General features: G+C 40.2%; 2 protein-coding genes and 1 long non-coding RNA gene across 3 annotated transcripts in view; 2 read left to right on the top strand and 1 right to left on the bottom strand.

Annotated features, from left to right (window-relative positions):
• Positions 1–23375, top strand: part of LOC132367347 (uncharacterized) — a 124801-nt gene that overhangs the window by 40104 nt on the left and 61322 nt on the right. The gene's annotated exons all lie outside the window — the stretch shown is intronic.
• The window catches only part of LOC132367346 (olfactory receptor 1L3-like), a 64425-nt gene that overhangs the window by 12904 nt on the left and 28146 nt on the right, over positions 1–23375 (top strand).
• LOC132367596 (olfactory receptor 1J4-like) lies at positions 7329–22394 on the bottom strand. The gene is given in 3 exon segments (XM_059926182.1): positions 7329–8310; positions 21905–22088; positions 22091–22394. Coding segments are annotated over 3 exon segments (1470 nt in total).

Here is a 23375-nt window from a genome sequence, read left to right as displayed (position 1 = left end):
ACATTCGACCCAAAAACAACAGAATACACATTTTTCTCAAGTGCTCATGAAACATTCTCCAGGATAGATCATATCTTGGGTCACAAATCAAGCCTTGGTAAATTTAAGAAAATTGAAATCGTATCAAGTATCTTTTCCGACCACAGCGCTATGAGACTAGATGTCAATTACTGGAAAAAGTCTGTAAAAAATACAAACACATGGAAGCTAAACAATACACTACTTAATAACCAAGAGATCACTGAAGAAATCAAAGAGGAAATCAAAAAATACCTAGAAACAAATGACAATGAAAACACGATGACCCAAAACCTATGGGATGCAGCAAAATCAGTTCTAAGAGGAAAGTTTATAGCAATACAATCCTACCTTTAGGAACAAGAAACACCTCAAATAAACAACTTAACCTTACACCTAAAGCAATTAGAGAAAGAAGAACAAAATAACCCCAAAATTAGCAGAAGGAAAGAAATCATAAAGATCATATCTGAAATAAATGAAAAAGAAATGAAGGAAACAATAGCAAAGATCAATAAAACTAAAAGCTGGTTCTTTGAGAAGATAAACAAACTTGATAAACCATTAGCCAGGCTCATCAAGAAAAAAAGGGAGAAGACTCAAATCAATAGAATTAGAAGTGCAAAAGGAGAAGTAACAACTGACACTGAAGAAATACAAAGGATCATGAGAGCTTACTACAACCAACTATATGCCAATAAAATGGACAACCTGGAAGAAATGGACAGATTCTTAGAAATGTACAACCTTCCGAGACTGAACAAGGAAGAAACAGAAAATATGAACAGACCAATCACAAGCACTGAAATTGAAACTATGATTAAAAATCTTCCAACAAACAAAAGCCCAGGACAGATGGCTTCACAGGCGAATTCTATCAAACATTTAGAGAAGAGCTAACACCTATTCTTCTTAAACTCTTCCAAAATATAGCAGACGGAGGAACACTCCCAAACTCATTCTACGAGGCCACCATCACTCTGATACCAAAACCAGACCAAGATGTCACAAAGAAAGAAAACTACGGGCCAATATCACTGATGAACATAGATGCAAAAATCCTCAACAAAATACTAGCAAACAAATCCAACAGCACATTAAAAGGATCATACATTATGATCAAGTGGGGTTTATCTCAGGAATGCAAGGATCCTTCAATATACGCAAATCAATCAACATGATACACCATATTAACAAATTGAAGGAGAAAAACCATATGATCATCTCAATAGATGCAGAGAAATCTTTCGACAAAATTCAACACCCATTTATGATAAAAGCCCTGCAGAAAGTAGGCATAGAGGGAACTTTCCTCAACATAATAAAGGCCATATATGACAAACCCACAGCCAACATTGACCTCAATGGTGAAAAACTGAAACCATTTCCACTCAGATCAGGAACAAGACAAGGTTGCACACTCTCACCACTATTATTCAACAGAGTTTTGGAAGTTTTAGCCACAGCTATCAGAGAAGAAAAAGAAATAAAAGGAATCCAAATTGGAAAAGAAGAAGTAAAGCTGTCACTATTTGCAGATGACATGATACTATACATAGAGAATCCTAAAGATGCTACCAGAAAACTACTAGAGCTAATCAATGAATTTGGTAAAGTAGCAGGATACAAAATTAATGCACAGAAATCTCTTGCATTCCTATACACTAATGATGAAAAATCTGAAAGTGAAATTAAGAAAACACTTCCATTTACCATTGCAACAAAAAGAATAAAATATCTAGGAATAAACCTACCTAAGGAGACAAAAGACCTGTATGCAGAAAATTATAAGACACTGGTGAAAGAAATTAAAGATGATACAAAAAAAAAAAAAAGATGATACAAATAGTTGGAGAGATATATACCATGTTCTTGGATTGGAAGAATCAACATTGTGAAAATGACTCTACTATCCAAAGCAATCTGCAGATTCAATGCAACCCCTATCAAACTACCACTGGCATTTTTCACAGAACTAGAACAAAAAATTTCACAATTTGTATGGAATCGCAAAAGACGCTGAATAGCCAAATCAATCTTGAGAAAAAAAAACGGAGGGGGAGGAATCAGGCTCCCTGACTTCAGACTATACTACACAGCTACAGTAATCAAGACAGTGTGGTATTGGCACAAAAACAGAAATATAGATCAATGGAACAGGATAGAAAGCCCAGAGGTAAACCCACACACATATGGTCACCTTATCTTTGATAAAGGAGGTAAGAATATACAGTGGAGAAAAGACAGCCTCTTCAATAAGTGGTGCTGGGAAAACTGGACAGCTACATGTAAAAGAATGAAATTAGAACATTCCCTAACACCATACACAAAAATAAACTCAAAATGGATTAAAGACCTAAATGTAAGGCCAGACACTATCAAACTCTTAGAGGAAAACATAAGCAGAACACTCTATGACATAAATCACAGCAAGATCCTTTTAGACCCAGCTCCTAGAGAAATGGAAATAAAAACCAAAATAAATAAATGGGACCTAATGAAACTTAAAAGCTTTTGCACAACAATGGAAACCATAAACAAGACGAAAAGACAACTCTCAGAATGGGAGAAAATATTTGCAAATGAAGCAACTGACGAAGGGTTAATCTCCAAAATTTACAAGCAGCTCATGCAGCTCAATATCAAAAAAACAAACAACCCAATCCAAAAATGAGCAGAAGACCTAAATAGACATCTCTCCAAAGAAGATATACAGATTGCCAACAAACACATGAAAGGTTGCTCAATACCACTAATCATTAGAGAAATGCAAATCAAAATTACAATGAGGGGGGCTTCCCTGGTGGCGCAGTGGTTGAGAGTCTGCCTGCCAATGCAGGGGACGTGGGTTCGAGCCCTGGTCTGGGAAGATCCCACATGCCGGGGAGCAACTAAGCCCGTGAGCCACAATTGCTGAGCCTGCGCATCTGGAGCCTGTGCTCCACAACAAGAGAGGCCGCGATAGTGAGAGGCCCGCGCACCGCGATGAAGGGTGGCCCCCACTTGCCGCAACTAGAGAGAGCCCTCGCACAGAAACGAAGACCCAACACAGCCATAAATAAATCAATAAATAAAATTACAATGAGGTATCACCTCACACCAGTCAGAATGGCCATCATTAAAAAATCTTCAAAGAATAAATGCTGGAGAGGGTGTGGAGAAAAGGGAACCCTCTTGCACTGTTGGTGGGAATGTAAATTGATACAGCCACTATGGAGAGCAGTATGGAGGTTCCTTAAAAAACTAAAAATAGAACTACCATATGACCCAGCAATCCCACTACTGGGTATATACCCTGAGAAAACCATAATTCAACAAGAGTCATGTACCACAATGTTCATTGCAGCACTATTTACAATAGCCAGGACATGGAAGCAACCTAAGTGTCCATCGAGAGATGAATGGATAAAGACGATGTGGCATATATATACAATGGAATATTACTCAGCCATAAAAAGAAAAAAAGTTGAGTTATTTGTAGTGAGGTGGATGGACCTAGAGCCTGTTATACAGAGTGAAGTAAATCGGAAAGAGAAAAATATCATATGCTAACACACATATATGGAATAAAAAAAAAATGGTTCTGTAGAACCTAGGGGCAGGACCAGAATAAAGATGCAGACATAGAGAATGGACTTAAGGACATGGGGAGGGGGAAGGGTAAGCTGGGAGGAAGTGAGAGAATGGCATTGACATATATACACTACCAAATGTTAAATAGATAGCTAGTGGGAAACCGCTGCATAACACATGGAGATCAGCTCGGTGCTTTGTGACCACCTAGAGGGGTGGGATAGGGAGTGTGGGAGGGAGACGCAAGAGGGAGGGGATATGGGGATGTATGTATACGTATAGCTGATTCACTTTGTTATACAGCAGAAACTAGCACAACAATATAAAGAAATTATACTCCAATAAAGATGTTAAAACAAATAAACAAACAGATCAAAATTAAAAAGATAGCAAGACTGTCAAAACTGATATATATATTTAATATAATTCCTCCCCAAATCCCTGCTCAAACTGATCTGTATATTCAATATAATTCCTGCCAAAAGCCCAGTTCAAACTGATCTATATATTCAATATAATTCCTGCCAAAATCCCAGCTGGCTTCTTTGCAGAAACTGACGAATTGATCTTGATCTACATATGGAAATTCAAGGAATCCAGACTAACAAAAACAATCTTGAAAAAGTAGAACAGCCAGGATTCACATGTTCTGATTTCGAAACTTAGTACAGAACTACAGTAATCAAGATAGTAGGATACAGGCATAAGATAGACATATAGATCATTGGAACAGAGCTGAGAACCCAGAAGTAATCCCTACAGTTACATCCAATTGAATTTTGGTAAGGTGTCAAGACAATTCAATGTGGAAAAGAAACATCTTCTTAACAAATGGTACTGGGAAAAGTGAATCTCTATATGCAAAAGAATGAAGTTGAGCTCCTTTTTCCCACATTGTACACAAAATTAACTCAAAATGGACTATAGACCTAAATGTAAGAACTAAACTATAAAACTCTTACAAAAAACATAGGACTGAACCTCTATGACCTTGAGTTTGGCAAAACCTTCTTAGATCTTACACAAGCACCAAAAAAAAAAAAAAAAAAAAAATTAGATTCCATCAAAATTAAAGCCTTTGCGTTTAAAGTAGTACTATCAAGAAATGAAAAGTCAACCCACAGAAACAGCCACATAGCACAGGGAGAGCAGCTCGGTGTTTTGTCACCACCTAGAGGGGTGGGATAGGGAGGGTGGGAGGAAGATGCAAGAGGGAGGGGATATGGGGATATATGTATATGTATAGCTGATTCACTTTGTTATAAAACAGAAGCTAATACACATTGTAAAGCAATTATACTCCAATAAAGATGTTAAAAAAATAAAATAAAATAAAATTGGAAATGGGCCTAAATGGAAAAAAATAAAAAAGTCAACCCACAGAATGGGAAAATATTTGCAAATTACATATTTGATAAAGGACTTGCTTCTAAAGTATATAAATAACTCTTACAACTTGTTAGAAAAAAATCCAATTTAAAAGTGAGCAAAGGATCTGAATAGACATTTCTCTGAAGATATACAGATGGCCAATAAGCACATGTAAATATGCTCAGTATCTTTAGAGAACTAAGAGTCAAAACTACAATGAGATACCACTTCATACCCACTAGGATGATGAAAACCGAAAAGGAAAACAATTTCAAGTGTTGGTGAGGATGTGGAGAAGTTGAAACCCTCTTATATACATGGTGGGAATGTAAAATGGTGTGGCTACTTTGGAAAACAGTCTGGCAGTTCCTCAAAAGTTAAATATAGAGTTACCATATGACCCCTCAAAATCTAATCTTAGGTATATATCCAATAGAAGTGAAAACAGGCCTCACAAAAATTTGTACACAAATGTTCTGAGCAGCATTATTCAGAATAGCCAAAAAATTTTTTTAAATCCAATGTCTATCAGCTGAAAACTGGATAAATAAAACAGAGCCTATCCATACAATGAAATATTATTTGGCAATGAAAAGGAATATAATACTGATGTATGCTACAGTTTTTTTATTTTAAAGATGGCAGTCCTCCCTAAGCTGCTTTATATGTTCAATGACATCCCAAACAAAATAACAACAGTTTTCTTTTTGTCAAGCAGAATCTAAAATTTAAATGGAATTACAAAAGGAAAAAATAGTCAAGATAACATATTCAGTCATTTGATTTATGACAAAAACATTATTGCAGTTTAGTGGGGAAAGAATGTAATTTTCAGTGAATTCTTGTGTATCTATTGGATATCCGTATGGAAAAAAACTAATCTGAATCCATGTCTTAAAACATACATTAAAAAGTGAACCCAGATGGACTTTAAATACATATATTAAAAAATATTAAAGATGAACCAAGAAAATTCAAAGACAAAATCTTAGAGTAATATCTTTAAGAACTTTGGACAAAGATTTCTTAAACAGGACACAAATAGAATTAACCCCATTGGAAAAATATGCATTACATTAAGATTAGAACTTCTGTTCAACAAAAGATATTAATATAGAGAACAAGCAAGCTACATAATGAAAGAAAAAATTCTTCATACACATATCCAACAAAGGACTCATAACTAGAATATTTAAAGAACTCCTGGAAATTAATTTGTAAAAGCAGACTACCCAGTAAAACAGCAGCAAAGGACTGGGAACAGGTCCTTTGTAAGAGAGGATACCCAAATGATCAACAAGCATAGGCAAAGGTGATAAACTACAGGGCTTATCAGACAAATGCAAATTCAAACCATAACACAGTTCTTCTACAAACACATAAGAATGTATACAGTGGAAAATATGGGTGGTATAAGTGTCGGCGAGGAAGTGGACCATGCTTTTTCATATATTACAGGGATGATTGGTACAAACACTTTAACTTTCTTGTATTATCTATTAAGGCTGAAAGTATGCATTCATTGTGAACCCCAAACTCCATTCTTAGGTGTATAGACAAGTCCCAAACTGGAAACAATCCAAATGCCAATCAAAACTAGAATGGATGAATACATTAAGGCATATAGACCCATTTGAAAACGATAAAGCCTTGAGACAGAGTTAACCGTAATGATACTGAACAAAAAAAGTGGAACACAAAAAGAGTACTTACTGTATGCTTTATATAAGGACAAAAACATCCAAACTGGTAAATAGTGTTAAAGATCAGGATAATGGCAATAAAGTAATCTGGTTAAACACACTGTTTTAAAGTCACACATATCTGAGATTAAGTCTTAGGGCGGCTACTTACCTGACCTCTCTGGGCTTTACTTTGCTTCTCTGCAAATTTGGAAAATGTTAGCACCCTTATAAGAGGCTTGTGCTGAGGATTAAATAAATTGTACATTAAAATGCATAATTAATGCCAGCTGTGCTCGATACCATTGCATAGGTAAAGCAGTTTGGTAACTTCTTCTGAATTCCTCACACATGAAATAAATGAAGGTTGGTGGTGTTAAGAAAATTCATATGACTACGTGTTGATATCAGTACCAGACAGAGAAGTCTATTGAGGAAAAAGATGGAGATAGAGAACTAAAAGCTCAGGGAAGTAGGTTCAAAAGTCTCACGGGCTTGTGAACATCATAGGAGGGTGTGGAATTCCACTGCAGAAACATTAATACACGGAATTCAGAGAGCAGGTGGGGAAAAAAAAAACATCAGGTGAAGAAAAAGATGAGAGGAAATGTAAAATGAGACTGAGAGAAAAATGGTGTCAGTGATAAGACTTGTCCAAGTTACAACTTTTAAAGGAGACATATTTCACAGCTCCATGAGTGTCCATGAGAAGGAATGAATTATTGATACCAAGGGGGTGTCCTTGGTCCTGAAGATTTTCTGAAGAGCACATTTCATATCCTTATTCCTCAGGCTGTAGATGGAGGGGTTCAGCATGGGGGTGACCACCATGTACATCAAAGAAGCAATAATGTCCTTGTCTTTGGAGTTGCCTGATGAGGGGATATAGTAAACACCTGCAATTGTCCCATAATATAAAAACACTACAAACAGGTGAGAACCACATGTAGACAAGGCTTTGAAGATTCTCTTGAAGGAGGGGACCTTCAGGATGATGGCTGCCATGCTGATATAGGAGCCCAAAATACCACCCAATGGCAGGGTGAAGATAAATCCCCCTTCAGTGAGGATGAGCAACTCATTGAGGGAGGTATCAGAGCAGGAGGACTTGAGCACAGCAGCAAGATCACAAAAGAAGTGGGGGATGACAGTCCCTGCACAGAAGGACAACCGGTCCACGAGGAGGGTGTGCAACAGAGCTTGGGCACAAGAGGCGAACCAGCACCCAGCCACTAGGATGACACAAAGCTCATCCCTCATGATGGTGGTGTAGTGGAGGAGGTGGCACACGGCCACATACCTGTCATAGGACATCATTGCGAGAAGAAAGCTGTCAAGGCAACCAAAGAATATAAAGAAATACACCTGTGAAATGCACCCTGCATATGTGATAGATTGGCATTGAGTCTGCATGTTCATCAACATCTTTGGGATGGTGACCGATGAAAAGGAGAGGTCAGAGAAGGCCAAGTGGCTGAGGAAGAAGTACATGGGGGTGTGGAGGCGAGAGTCCAGCCTGATGAGCAGGAGGATTAGCAGGTTCCCCAGCACCGTGGTCAGGTACACGCCCAGGAACAGGGCGAAGAACACGCCCTGCTGCTCGGGCCGGATGGGGAGCCCCAGGAGGAGGAACTCAGACACGCTGCTCTGGTTCTCAGGCCTCATGCTGTGCTTTTATATGCTGGGGATAAAGGAGGGTTAGGAATATCAGAAAGAACAGTACGGATACAGTTCATACTGCAATTTTCTGAGAAATCAATGAATTTTAGACTACCTTCCTATTAATTTCTCACACCTATGGATGCATGCCTCTTTGCTCTATCCCAGTCTGGATCCAGGAAAACATCACATCCAAAAGTAGCCAACAAGACTTCATTGCACAGAGGCAAGAGGATGTTTACCCTTTCATTCAACCATTATTTATTGAACATTGAGTCTGAACCCAGCCCTCTACTCAGGACTGAGAATGCAGCTGTGAATAAGAAAGGCAAGGTCCCTCTCTTCTATGGCTATATATATATATATATATATATATATATATATATATATATATATATATATATATATATATTTAAATATGAGTGCTTCTTTCTACTTATTTATTTATTTATTTATGGCTGTGTTGGGTCTTCGTTTCTGTGCAAGGGCTTTCTCTAGTTGTGGCAAGCGGGGGCCACTCTTCATCACGGTGAGCGGGCCTCTCACTATCGCAGCCTCTCTTGTTGCGGAGCACAGGCTCCAGACGTGCAGGCTCAGTAGTTGTGGCTCACGGGCCAAGCTGCTCTGCGGCATGTGGGATCTTCCCAGACCAGGGCTCGAACCCGTGTCCCCTGCATTAGCAGGCAGATTCTCAACCACTGCGCCACCAGGGAAGCCCAATGGCTATATTTTTTATAAGCATGCTGGGATAGTTCATGACAATGAAACGGAGCCAAACCATAATACTTCACTGTGGCAGAAATAGTAGATGAACCTCTGCAAACTGGTCTCAGTTGTTTCCAGTGCTGAGGTGGTGTTGTTGGAACCTTGTCACACTCCTCCTGGGAACCTGGCCGGGTGCCATTGACCTACAGCTGTGAACTCATCAGTACTCTAGAAATGGGTGGTCACTTAAAACCACTTGGTGCCAGAATAGTCCACAGACTATCTTTTATAATAATGATGAACATCTGAGGGACTATACTATGTGACCAGAACTATGCTGAGGGTTTTACATACATTTACTAATTAAATCCACACATTAGCCTTACATAACCAGATAAAATCTTCGTTGTTGTAGTAAGAATTAGTGTTCTTTTCCCATTTAAGCTGTTGGGAAATGGAAATATACATGATATAAATTTCACAGGCATACAGCAAGCTGTCAGAGAGGATACATAGATATTCACATATATACAAGGTGATATATGTATATATACACATACATAGATGGAATATATATAAACATACATGGAACATGGGATATATGTGTGTGTGTGTGTGTATATCCCATATATGTATATAGGGTGATTGAACAATAGCCATATAGATATACATATACACATATACATGTATGTATTGCATGTGCATATAAGAATATATAAATAGAAATATATAAAAAGGAATATACATAGGAATATACATATATTATGTATATAAAATTGCCATTTTCTGTAGGTTAAAAATGATCAAACGTTGGTTACTTCATGGAGTTCAATATAATACTACTGTATGATCAGAAACCATGCCTTTAACATGGAACTCTCCCCTTTCATTGGTTATGAGTGCCAGACACTGTTATTTTAGGGCTGCAAGGAAACTGAAGTTGTCCAGAATTTTCTTAGTGCTCTGTCTAGATAATTCCTTTCATTCATATTTATATATTTTCCAATTGAGAAAACGTTCTCACATACATTAACTTCTATTCAAGCCAAAGATATTTATTGAGGGCCTGTAAGCTTCCATTTTATAGATATATAAACTGAGGCCAAAGAATTAAGTGACTTCCCAAGGTCTTACTGCCGTTTGGTGGGGCTTCTGCACTCTAACTTCACTCAGCTGGGTGCCTAGTGTTTTTTGCTGGGACATTAAGTGAAAGCAAAGGAGGACAAAACTCTGAGCAACTCAGTCACACTCAGGTATATGAAAATGATAGCAGATCCTTTATAGGAAACAGTCACTTGGGGCATTGTTTATCTCAGTTGATGTTACCCCAGAAGGAGGTCACATAAGGAAATATTTGAGGTCATGGGTGCAAATCAGAAGCATCAAACACACATACAAATCTCTTTCTCTCTCTCACACAAACACACACACACACACTGCTGATCTGAGGATTCCTGTCACCTGTGGCGAGTCCCATTCTAGGAGAAGGATAACCAGTATGTGGTTCAGTTCATAAATACTCATATATATCCAAGTCATAAATAACACACAAGGTAAGACATATACAATGCACAATAATGTATCACCCACCAATACACTCACAATGCACCATTGACACACAAGTATGACATACCTGGTAAAACGCACAACTCACATACCACATATACATAACTCATCACAATACATACACATCACCAAAAACACACAAGGCCATATACAATTCAAAAATCTCACAAGACACACACCAACAACACACATGCACACCTAGCCACACACTCACTGCAACAAGCAGCACACACACTCCCTTAACTGAGCGGCGTGCTTGGGCCCCAAACCCTTCCAGGGTGAAGGCAGTCAGCGTGGGGCAGCTAAGCCTATTCACCACCACCGGCCCGTACACGTGGTAACATACACACAGACAAAAGCAAACAGCACACATTCCTGCTCTCACACGAGTGTGTCACCCACAAACACAGCTCGCACACATACTAGCGCACACTGCTGAGGGGAGGTTGAGCCCTGTCTGACCTTGGTTCTTTGGTGAGGTCCCAGTCCTGATGCTGACCACTCATCCTCTCAGCTGTGGCACCTGCCGGACAGCGGAAATGCCCCCATCGTAACAGCAGGAGACGAATATTAAGATCACGGGCACAGGGCTTCCCTGGTGGCGCAGTGGTTGAGAATCTGCCTGCCAATGCAGGGGACACGGGTTCGAGCCCTGGTCTGGGAAGATCCCACATGCCGCAGAGCAACTAGGCCCGTGAGCCACAACTACTGAGCCTGCGTGTCTGGAGCCTGTGCTCCGCAACAAGAGAGGCCATGACAGTGAGAGGCCCGCTCACCGCGATGAAGAGTGGCCCCCGCTCGCCGCAACTAGAGAAAGCCCTCGCACAGAAACGAAGACCCAACACAGCCAAAAATAAATAAATAAATAAATAAAGTTTAAAAAAAAAAAAAAGATCACGGGCACAACTCAGGAGTCCCTAATCACATGTTAGGAAGCTGATAACTTGATTTACATGTGCTAAAAACAGGACCTGGATTGGGTCTAACTCAGGAAAAGAATCAGGCTCTGAGTCAGGTATATAGTACACAAACACACACAACTACCAAACAGCACGTACACAAGCATACACAATACACACAGACACACACACACTCATAACACAGAGATACTCATACACAGACCCACAAGCACACAAGCAGATCCATCGTCAAGTGCAGGTTTCTATCTCCTTCTGACCTATGCTTGCTGTTGATGAGTTCAGACACCTCTTCCAGACTGTCGCTCAAGTCCTCAGCTTCTCTTCGTAGTAAAGGAGGAGCCACCATGGATTAATTGGCCAATTTCTTACTGTCATTTTGGGAGCAGTGTGTCCAGGAGCCAGAGGGGACTGGAGTCACAGGGGACAGTGTCTCTAATGCCAGGAATGACTTGGACTCCTTCCTTCTTGGGCATGGTTCCAAGCTCAAACTTACCTTGGGCGTGGTTCCAGCTGGGACTCAGAATTGTTTTTTAATTTAATTTTTAAGTGATCTCAGACTTAGAAAAAAGTTGTAAATATGATAGAATGAATTCCTTTATGCCCTTCACCCGCATCCCAGAAAGGCTAACATTTTACCATGTTTTGCTTTATTGTGTGTGTGTGCGTGTGTGTTTATCGAAGATGCCGGCTGTACACAGTGCATATTACCAGAAGGCACATGATTTGGTTCAAATGTCAGAGGCTGATGGCACTTCACAGGAAGAGAATTTAAGAGAAAGTTTATTATTCACACAAAAGACTCCTGGGGAGAGCTGGGTGGGTACAAGCAGATTTGCTTGGGCAAAGTAGAGGAAATGGGTTTGGGAATCTGCAGTGGTTAAGGAGTGGGACTGGGGAAAAGTTTCTACTGGAGAAACAGACCATATGCTGTGCTATCTGAGCAACTTTGTGTTGTTTATTCACATATGGCAATAAGTATCCTTCAGGGAACAAATGCCCCCTTGGCTGACCAGCAGATAATCTAAGGCTTAGCGACTGTCAGCAACCATAGCTGCCAGGGAGCACTGCCTCTCACTCAGGGCTTCGAGGGCTGTGGCAGGCAAATAATATATTCAGATATTATTTTGGATATTTCCTGATTGGAAATATCAATTATTTTGTTGTATAATATTGTGACTTCCAAGGCAACACTGATGACCCCCTATGTGGTCAGCAGAATAAAGGCAGTTGGCAAGAATATAACATACTTGGTGGAGAGAATAAAGTTGGTGTGCTTTGTTTATGGGCAGGAACCCAAAATGCAGATAGTGCAAGTCAAATCATAAGGAGAAGCCTGAGTTAGAGGCATAAATCAGTGCAGGAGTGAGGGATATTTGGGGAAATAAAAGAACCTTCATGGGCTAAAATCTTAGACTTAGCATTCAGACTGGGCAACCAAGAACTAATATATTTCCAGTAAGCCTTTTGATCGGGAGATAATATGGGGTTATTCTGGATGGTTGGAGTTAGTATTTTTTTTTTTTTAGATTTGAATTTTGTTCTTCCATTCATTAACTATATAAAGTCAGGAAACTATCATTTTGAGAAGAATAATAAATAAGTATATTTGAAATGTCCAGTGTTTAATTTAAAAACTTATCTTAGTTGATTTTATTTTATTTTATTTTTTTAACATCTTTATTGGAGTATAATTGCTCTACAATATTGTGTTAGTTTCTGTATAACAAAGTGACTCAGCTATATGCATACGTATATCCCCATATCCCCTCCCTCTTGTACCTCCCTCCCAACCTCCCTATCCCACCCTTTTAGGTGGTCACAAAACACTGAGCTGATCTCCATGTGCTATGCGGCTGCTTCCCACTAGCTATTTATTTTACATTTGGTAGCGTATGTATGTCAATGCTACTTTCTCACTTCATCGCAGCTTCCCCTCCCCCGACCCCCGGGTCCTCAAGTCCATTCTCTCCGTCTGCGTCTTTATTCCTGTGCTGCCACTAGGTTCATCAAAACCTTTTTTTTCCTTTTTTTAAAAAACGCTTATAGAAAATATTCTAGTTTATTTCATGGTATCATGACTAACTTCTCCCATTCATTATGCCCTCAAGCAGAACATTCCATGACAATTTTGAGCTTACATTTTGCTCTCTGTTTCCTTAATGCATCTCTTCAACTCTCCTTTCAATCATGATCCCTCATGTTCACACACAGAAATGTAGAAAATAGAGTTCTAGAATAATAGCCCTCAAAGGGGTATTAGAGATCATTTATTTCAACTGTCATCTAAATCATCAGGTATATAGATATATATTTTAAATCTTTACTGGAGTATAGTTGATTTACAATGTTGTGTTAGTTTCAGGTGTACAGCAAGGTGAATCTGTTATACATACTCATATAGCTGATTTACAATTTTGTGTTAATTTCTGCTGTACAGCAAAGTGATTCAGTTATACATACATATACATTCTTTTTCATATTCTTTTCCATTATGGTTTATCAAGAGATATTGAATATAGTTCCCTGTGCTATACAGTAGGATCTTGTTGTTTATCCATTCTGTATATAATAGTTTGCATCTGCTAATCCCAAACTCCCATGGATTTAGTATTTTAAAGGGAAGACCAGGAGAACAACCAAGGTTTAGGTTCAGAGATGTGGCCCATCAGGTATATAAATAGGCAATGGTTTGTGTTATATTGTGAAGGTTTCTTTAAGAGCCGTGGAGAGGCTACAACATGACCAGGCAGTTGAGAGGGTGCCTTTTGGCTCCCCAACCACCCATATGCTTTAAAACACGGCTGTTCACTCAGTAAGCCTTCCACAAAAATTATTTTGTGATGCATCTGTGGGTTACAGTGGTCTATCAGAGTGAAGCTGTAGGTGCAGAGATGTGGGGAAGGAGCAGGAAGTGCAAGGATGGAAGGAGAGGGAAGAGTAGCTTGTGAAGGTTGGGGTTGGATTGGGAAAGAAGGGATAGGAAGAGCAGGAGGGGGTTTAGAGGGTGAAGGGACCACTGGATAGGAGATACAGAGAGGATTCAAAATTGTGGAAACTTCCACCTGGATGAGTCCAATGGGTGGAGCAAGGTCACCGTCACAGATGAGCCCAGCTCTGGGTCTGATGTCATCATCAGGGGTGGGTCCAGCTGTGGGTCTGGTGTCATCTGGTGACCCACCCGGCCATCATGGTGTTGGTCAAGCATGAGCTTATGAACCCAGCTGGGTTTATAACAATCTTGGGATGATTTTCAGACTTTGAGGCATAAAGCTTTGTTGGCCAGGGAGCGTCAGAAAAGTACAAATGTAGTTAGAAAATGAGGAACTCAATGATTCAGAAAAGATGCTGCTATAAGAGCATCACGTTGAAGATAAAATAACTCCAAAGGGGCTCATTGCATGCCTCTCCACATTAGGCTTCCCACTGAACTTTCAATAGTAGTCTAATATGTACTTTCAGAGGCAAGATCTGGGCATCTATGGGCATTAATTCAAGAGGCTTAACAGTGGGGCATGCAGCAACCATATGTGCTACCTCCTGTGTGATGTGACCCCCTTGTGGGTTTAGAATGGTCAACAGGGACTGATTTAAACACTATAGAAAAATTTGCCAGCAAAGTGGGACTGCGTTTATGACATCGTCTAATGATTGGCTATGGCAGTGATGTTGAAGAGCCCAGATAAGTATGGGCTGCAGCAGGCTGAAATATAGCCTAGAGGCTGTCATGTTGCCGGGTGGGGTCTACCCATCAGCCTGCAGTGTGCTGGGCCAAAGTTATTATCCAAAGTAGTAATATCCAGGCTATGAAAATCCAGAAGGCTAAGCAATAGCCTTTGTACCAGGTGGGTACTATGACCTGAGGCACTGGGGCTGGGGACACTGATTAATATGGGCATAGTTTTTTAAAACTTTTTGTTTTATATTGGAGTATAGTTGATTAACAATGTTGTGTTAGTTTCAGGGGCACAGCAAAGTGATTCAGTTATACATAATACATGTATCTGTTCTTTTTCAAATTCTTTTCCCATTTAGGATGTTACATAATACTGAGCAGAGTTCCCTGTGCTTTACAGTAGGTCCTTGTTGGTCATATAGCAGTGTGTACATGTCAATACCAAACTCCCTAACTATCCCTCCCCGCCACCCTTCCCCCGTGGTAACCATAAGTTCACTCTCTAAGTCTGTGAGTCTGTTTCTGTTTTGTAAATAAGTTCATTTGTATCATTTTTTTAAAGATTCTGCATATAAGTGATATCATACTATATTTCTCTTTCTCTGTCTGACTTACTTCACTCAGTATGACAATCTCTAGATCCATCCATGTTGTTGCAAATGGCATTATTTCATTCTTTTAAATGGCTGAGTAATATTCCACTGTATATATGTACCACATCTTCTTGTTCCCCAATTACAACCATCTTGTATTAGGTACTATGATTATCTCATTTTACAGATGGGGAAACGATCACTAGTAAGCCAGAAAGTGAAGGTTGAAATGTATTTCTTGTCTGACTCTGGAGTTCATAGCCTTACCAGCTTTAGTATCCTGCTTCTCAGTGCTAATGTTTGTACTGAGAGATGGATTCATATTAAGCTAATATGTTTATGCTGATGCCTACCATGTACCAGGCACTGTGCTATGCACTATTAGCAGAATGTAAAAATGAGTAAGATACTGTCCATGTCAACACATGGTGGAGACAGACACATGTTCAGTTTGGTGTTAATCAAGTCAGATGGTGATAGTTGCCATAATAAGTGTTAGAGGACAGAAAGAAGAAAAATCATCTACCTGAAGGTGGCCAGGTACAGTTTTACTCACACGGTGACATTTTATTGAGCCTTAAAATGTGAGCTCATTTGAACTCTTGAAGAAAAAAAGGTGACAATTCATAGGGACAGGTTATTTACTGTAGAGGTCATGCTAGTTCTTGGAGCCATTCCAACCCAGCCTTGGAAATGTTTTGTAGTGGTTTTGTCACTGAACATGGGTCTTGCTTTGTTTTTTCCCAGTCTCATTTCTGTAAAGTCTCTTGGCCAATTCTGTTCTTGGTGACTCTCTCTCCCTGTTTTTTTGTTATCAATGTCTTTGAATTCTGGCTGCAGATTAGTATTTCCTGGAGGTCCAGAACTCTCTAGAGAAGAGACACTTGTATTTTTCATAAAAACAAAACAGGTAATTCTAGCACAGCCAGGTTCATGAATACCATTGTGGGATTTCCTGCCTGGCAGCAAAAGGATAGAAGAAATAAGGTATGAAAAATATCTAGTTCATTCTTTACCCTATTAAGGTAAACATTGGTGGGTGTAGAATGGGTTAATAGCACCCAGAAGTTCCTGAATACTTAATCCTTGTTTAATCCATTTATCCTTAATTCAATTTTTAATTCTTTGTCTGCTGTAATTCTCTGCCTCTCCAAAAAGGTCCTTTGGGACCTGCTACACACCATGTATGGTTCTATCTCTGAATAACGTTTATTTCACTTTTATGTATTTTTAAAATTATACTGACCATATTATCAGAGTGAGGCATTCCTCACTTCCAAAGAGTCTATTTATATCCTTATCTTTGTGCTTCTATTCCCATTCAAAAAAGATAAGCAAGAGGACTGCTTAATGCTCTGCCCATTGGAGGATTTCTTCTTTCCATGGTTCTTTGGAGTCCTTCCTGAGTGGAGTTGTATATGGCAGTATACATCTTGGCAGTATATATACATCCATTTGTAGCTCATCACAAGGCATCGTGACGGTATCTATGAACCAGGTCCAAGTGTTTTCCTCTCTACAGGCCAGGGGTGTGAGTTGAGTGAAAGGAAACTGAAGCTCAGGTAGAAGACATGGGGCTCCAGACTGACCGTCCCTATTGCTTGTGCTCTCTGGATCTGCTTGAGCCTAATCCCAAATAGAGCATTTCCATTGTATGATGGCTTGCTGCTATGCCCTTTACCCTGGCTCAAGTCTTACAACTGGGTGAAAGATTATGCTTTTTTATTGCAAAAGCATCATCAACTTTCTATGTACTATTTTTGATGTCTTGGTTATAATAATTTCAGCAATACCATTGTTGGCTTCCCATCTGTCTCAGCCCTAAAAACACCATCGTGTATTAGCCATTTCAACAGATCCCTGGGAGATCTAGCCTTGCTGCACATTTTAGTATTTGATATTTTCATTCACGTTACTTTTGATGATTAAGTGCTTCTACCTGGGCCTCTGATACCCCAGAATAACTTTATTTCTGTTTACACCAGGGACCAAACTCCCTGTTAGCATTTCCTATCAGTTCAGTCCTAGGAAGGAGAGCACCCAGGCAAATTTTGGGTGATTCTGTTGTCTTCCTCACCAGTACATCCTTTGTTCCTTTAATGAAGGGAGTGTCTTCTGACCTTTCTTGGGGAATGTAGTTAGCTGGTGAGTTCTCTGGTCTCATATAATAAATCCATTCTAACATGGTCAGATCCCTGAGATTCTGACCTCTTTCTCAATACTTTGCCAAGGTGTTCTGGCATGTGCATCCCATTTACTGTAGGTGACCATCATTTCCAAGCCTATCAATGGTCCCAGCAGTAAATGAGAATTCATTTTAGGTGCTCTTGTCTCCTAACCCACCCTTATGTTCCATAACTTCCTTGTCCAGCACCCTGAGAATCCACTTCCATTTGTATTCCCTCAGTTATTAGTGGTATGTATTAACCAACTCCTGCTCCCGTTTCGATGAATTGGGTAAATATCCACGTAGCTGGGGCTATGCTGAAATCTGTTCCAAGTTATTAGTCTATGCAAAATGAGGGAGGCAGGCATTTTAAAGGCAAACATCATCCTGTGAGTCATTTCACCCACCTCAGAGGAGCTCTGTATCAGTTATCAAATACTGCGTAACAAACCATCCTCAAACTTAGGGTTTAGAAAACAAGAGCAACCATTTATTTAGTTTACATGTCTGCTGTTAGCAGTTTAGACTCACTCAGCAGGGTAATTCTTTTAGTAGTTTTGGGTGGGCTCACTAACATATCTGCCATCTTGCCTCTTGGCCATCAGTATGTCTTCTTTGGAGAAATGTCTATTTAGATCTTCTGCCCATTTTTTGATTGGGTTGTTTGTTTTTTTTAATATTGAGCTGCATGGGCTGTTTGTAGATTTTGGAGATTAATCCCTTGTCGGTCGCATCGTCTGCAAATATTTTCTCCCATTCTGTGGGTTGTCTTTTCATTTTGTTTACGGTTTCCTTTGCTGTGCAGAAGCTTTTGAGTGTAATTAGGTCCTATTTTTTAATTTTTGTTTTAATTTCCATTACCTTAGGAGACGGATCAAAAAAGATATTGCTGTGATTTATGTCAAAGAATGTTCTTCCTATGTTTTCCTCTCAGAGTTTTATAGTATCAGATCTTACATTTAGGTCTTTAATCCCTCTTGAGTTTATCTTTGTGTATGGTGTTAAAGAATGTTCTAGTTTCATTCTTTTACATGTAGCTGTCCAGTTTTCCCGGCACCATTTATTGAAGAGACTGTCTTTTCTCCATTGTATAGTCTTGCTTCTTTTGTTGTAGATTAAATGACCACAGATGTGTGGGTTTATTTCTGGGCTTTCTATCTTGTTTCATTGATCTATATTTGTTTTTGTGCCAGTACCGTACTGTTTTGATGACTTGATCTACCATAATTTTTGGTAGGGTCAAGGTAGAGGAACAGCAGTGCTAAGATATTTAGTACAGTCTGGATTTTTCAGGGCATATGTTTTGATGCTAAAGATCATTAAGTGCCAAGAGCACTCAAGGAAAATATATGGAAAAGAAGTTACCAGAAAGAGGGTAAAGTTTCCAATGGCAAAGATAATGGCCATGCTCTGAGTCGGCTGATAATAAGTACATGAAAAGATGCTCAACATCCGTTAGTCATTAGGGAAATGCAAATCAAATCCACAATGAGATACCACTCCACATCCACTAAGATGGCTAAAATAAAAAGGACAGACAATAACAATGGTTGGTGAGAATGTGGAGAGATTGAAACCTACATTGCCAGTGGGAACAGGAAATGTGCAGGCACATTTTTTTCAATAAAAATACATTAGATATTTTATAATTTTTCTGTGTACACGGAAGAGGAACTTGAGGTTCAGAGGAGATTAAGTAAATTGCCTGAGGCCACCCACCACAGCAGATAGAGCTTGCAACTGAGATCTGTCTTTCCCAAATACTCTTCCCTTACACCTACATGGTTCTGAGTCTCACAGGCAGTTTTTTGTTTGTTTGTTTGTTTTGTTTTATTTTTGGCTGCGTTGGGTCTTCTTTGCTGCATGCGGGCTTTCTCTAGTTGCAGCGAGTGGGGGCTGTTCTTTGTTGTGGTGCGCAGGCTTCTCATTGCAGTGGCTTCTCCTGTTGCGAGCATGGGCTCTAGGCACGCAGGCTTCAGTAGTTGTGGCTTGCGGGCTTCAGTAGTTGTGGCTCGTAGGCTCTAGAGCACGGGCTCAGTAGTTGTGGCGCAAGGGCTTAGTTGCTCCGCATCATGTGGGATCTTCCCAGACCAGGGCTCGGACCCGTGTCCCCTGCATTGTCAGGCAGATTCTTAACCACTGCACTATCAGGGAAGTTCTCACAGGCAGTTTTGATCCTGTTTATCCTTAACTAAGTGCAGCCAGAAGAAAGAGAACTATATGGTCCTTCACTGATGCCAAAGAAGATAAATTAGGTAGGCTCATAACACAAACCTGTGGTCACTAAGCTGAGCAGAAATAATTTTGGGGAGACAGATAATGAAGAGATTGAAAGAGACAGGTGCCAAATTCAGTGGGGGAAACAGAAGACTCCAGACCATGGTTGCTTTCTTTGTTTTTCTCACTCCGAATTTGGACTGAGCAGGTGTCTTCTTGAAACTCACATATTCAGTCAGAAAACTTCATAGACAACTGGTCTGAGAGGGAACATCTGAGTGAAGGGCATTGTTGTCTATAAGAGGGATCAGCTTTCCTAAAATCAAGAAGAAGCCTCGAGTCCTTCTCTGTTAAGTGAAGCAGCTGAACTCAGTAACAGTGCAGAGTTTCCTGGAGCTATAAAGGCTACCATACAGCTTCTTCTCTGGACCTACCTTTGTTACTAATGACAACAAAAAAATAGGAGAAGAGAACTGAATGGGAAGTGGGGAATGGAAAGGAGATACTTTACAAATTCCCACTCTGCAAACCCTCTATGCCAAGGGAGTCTTGTTAGTCAAGATCTTCCAACGATTCATAAGAACAAATAAATTCCCAACATCACCCCACTTCCCCCTCCCACCAGCCCCTGGCAACCATCATCCTATTCTCTGCTTCTGTGATTTGACCATTTTAGATTCCACATGTAAGTGGGATCATGCAATATTTGTCTTTCTGAGTCTGACATTTCACCTAGCGTAATGTACAAAGTTTCAGTTATGCAAGATGAATGAGTTTTGAGATCTAATGTACAGCAAGATGGCTATAGTTAACCATATTGTATTGTGTATTTGGTATTTTCTACAAAGGTGGATCTTGAATTAAGTCTTCTCACCAAACACACAAAAATAAAGTGGTAACTATGTGGAGGTGATGAATACATTCATTAACTTGATTGTGCTGATCATTTCACAACGTATACGTATCAAAATATCAAACTGTACACTTCAAATATATGCAATGTTTATATGTCATCTATACCTCCATAAAGCTATTTTAAAAAGAACTAATAGATTCCCAGGAAATAAGACAGGAGACATAAGTTCTACTAATGATGTAATTTCTCAATTTAATAGACAAGAGCAATAATCAATAATATCACCGCAGAGTTCACAATTTCTACTAAGGAAATGGAAAGAAATGAGAGAATAACTGTAACAGAATGCAATTCAGGTTATCAAATATCTATTGGGCACTTATTCCATGCTGGATTCAAGATTAGGGTGTAGGATCTGGGGTTATGTGAATACATGTGTCTATTATAACGATGAGCAGCATCACTGAGAGAAGGTTTTGCCCTGTAGAAGAGTTTCTCCAGGGACCCCTTCATCTCCCTGTTTCTTAGGCTATGAATGAAATGGTTCAGCAATGGTGTGACCACTGTGTACATTGCAGAGGCAATTATGTTCTTGTCACTGGAGGTGCTGGATGAGGGGAAAATATATAGTGCAATAATTGTTCCATAATACAGAGATACCACAGAGAGATGGGAGCCACATGTGGACGAGGTTTTGCAAGTCCCCTTGGTGGATGGAACCTTCAGGATGGTGGCCCCGATGCAGCCATAAGAGATCAAGATGCCTATTAGTAGGAGGATAATGACAGCCACTCCTGCCATGAAAACGGCTAGCTCATTGAGGGATGTGTCTGAGCAGGAGAGCTTGAGCAGGACAGCAAGGTCACAGAAAAAATGGCGGATGGTGTTGTCAGCACAAAAGGACAGCTGGGACAGGAGAAGGGTGTGACACAGGTCATTGGAACAGGAGAGAATCCAAGATACAGTTACCAGTAAGGTACACAGTCCCTGTCTCATGACGGTGATGTAGTGGAGAGGGTGACAGATGGCCACGCACTGATCATAGGTCATTGATGTGAGCAGGAAATCCTCCAGATCAGTAAAAAAAAATACATCTGTGCTATGCACCCTGCATAGGGGATGGATTGATCCTGGGTTTGCATGCTCATTGGCATCTTAGGGACAGTGACAGATGAAAAGGAGACGTCAGTGCGGGCCAAGTGGCTGAGGAAGAAGTACATGGGGGTGTGGAGGCGAGAGTCCAGCCTGATGAGCAGGAAGATTAGCAGGTTCCCCAGCACCGTGGTCAGGTACACGCCCAGGAACAGGGCAAAGAACACGCCCTGCTGCTCGGGCCGGATGGGGAGCCCCAGGAGGAGGAACTCGGACACGCTGCTCTGGTTCTCCCTCCTCATGCTCCTCTCCTGTCTGCTGAGGATGAAGGGGAGGCGAAAGTGTCAGAGGCTTTGAAACCGTGATTATGGCCACCACACTAGGGTCTCTTACTTTCTCGTGGAGAAAAAGAATAACTGCCCAAATTTCTTTCATCACCTAGAGCTGCCGAAGCAAGTGACACCCTTAATGCTCAACATGATTCCTTTCAATGGGAACTAGAGCAAATTCATTCTCCTGTTTTCTTTTTAAATTAACCATGTTTCTGGCACTAAACTACTGATTGGAGACACAAGAATAAATAGGACAGGGACTTCCCTGGTAGCGCAGTGATTAAGAATCCGCCTGCCAATGCAGGGGACACGGGTTAGAGCCCTGGTCCAGGAAGATCCCACATGCTGTGGAGCAACTGAGCCTGTGCGCCACAACTACTGAGCCTGTGCTCTAGAGCCCATGAGCCACAACTACTGAGCCTGCATGCCACAACTACTGAAACCCACACGCCTAGAGCCTGTGCTCCTCAACAAGTGAAGCCACCGACCGCAATGAGAAGCCCGCGCACTGCAAGACCCAACAAAGCCAAAAATAAATAAATTTATTTATTTATATTAAAAATAAAGAATAAATAGGACATACAGGACCTCTTCCCTCTGGATACTGACCCTCTAGGGAACACTGGACAAAGGACCAACTAAAGGTGTGGACCTGAAGCCAGATTCCTCATGTTACGATTCAGGCCCCACAGCTTTCTAGCTGTTTGACTTGGGATGCTAAATCTCTCTTGGCCCCGTGTTGTGCCTCTGTAATGTGAAGAGACCAATATCACATATTCATAGAGTTAATAAGAGGATTCTAATTCGATGCACATTAATATCTAAGAACAGTGTCCTGCATAAAATGCACACAAAATTTTATCAATTATTTTTATAACAGGATAAGTATCCAAAAAAAACCAGTATCAAATTCAGGAATTTAATAAAACAGTATTATGAGATGCTCAGCAC

Source organism: Balaenoptera ricei, chromosome 6, assembly GCF_028023285.1.
Source record: "Balaenoptera ricei isolate mBalRic1 chromosome 6, mBalRic1.hap2, whole genome shotgun sequence".
Classification (NCBI taxonomy): domain Eukaryota; kingdom Metazoa; phylum Chordata; class Mammalia; order Artiodactyla; family Balaenopteridae; genus Balaenoptera; species Balaenoptera ricei.
Note: the sequence above shows the minus strand (reverse complement) of the source record. Positions and strands in the feature narration are given on the sequence as shown.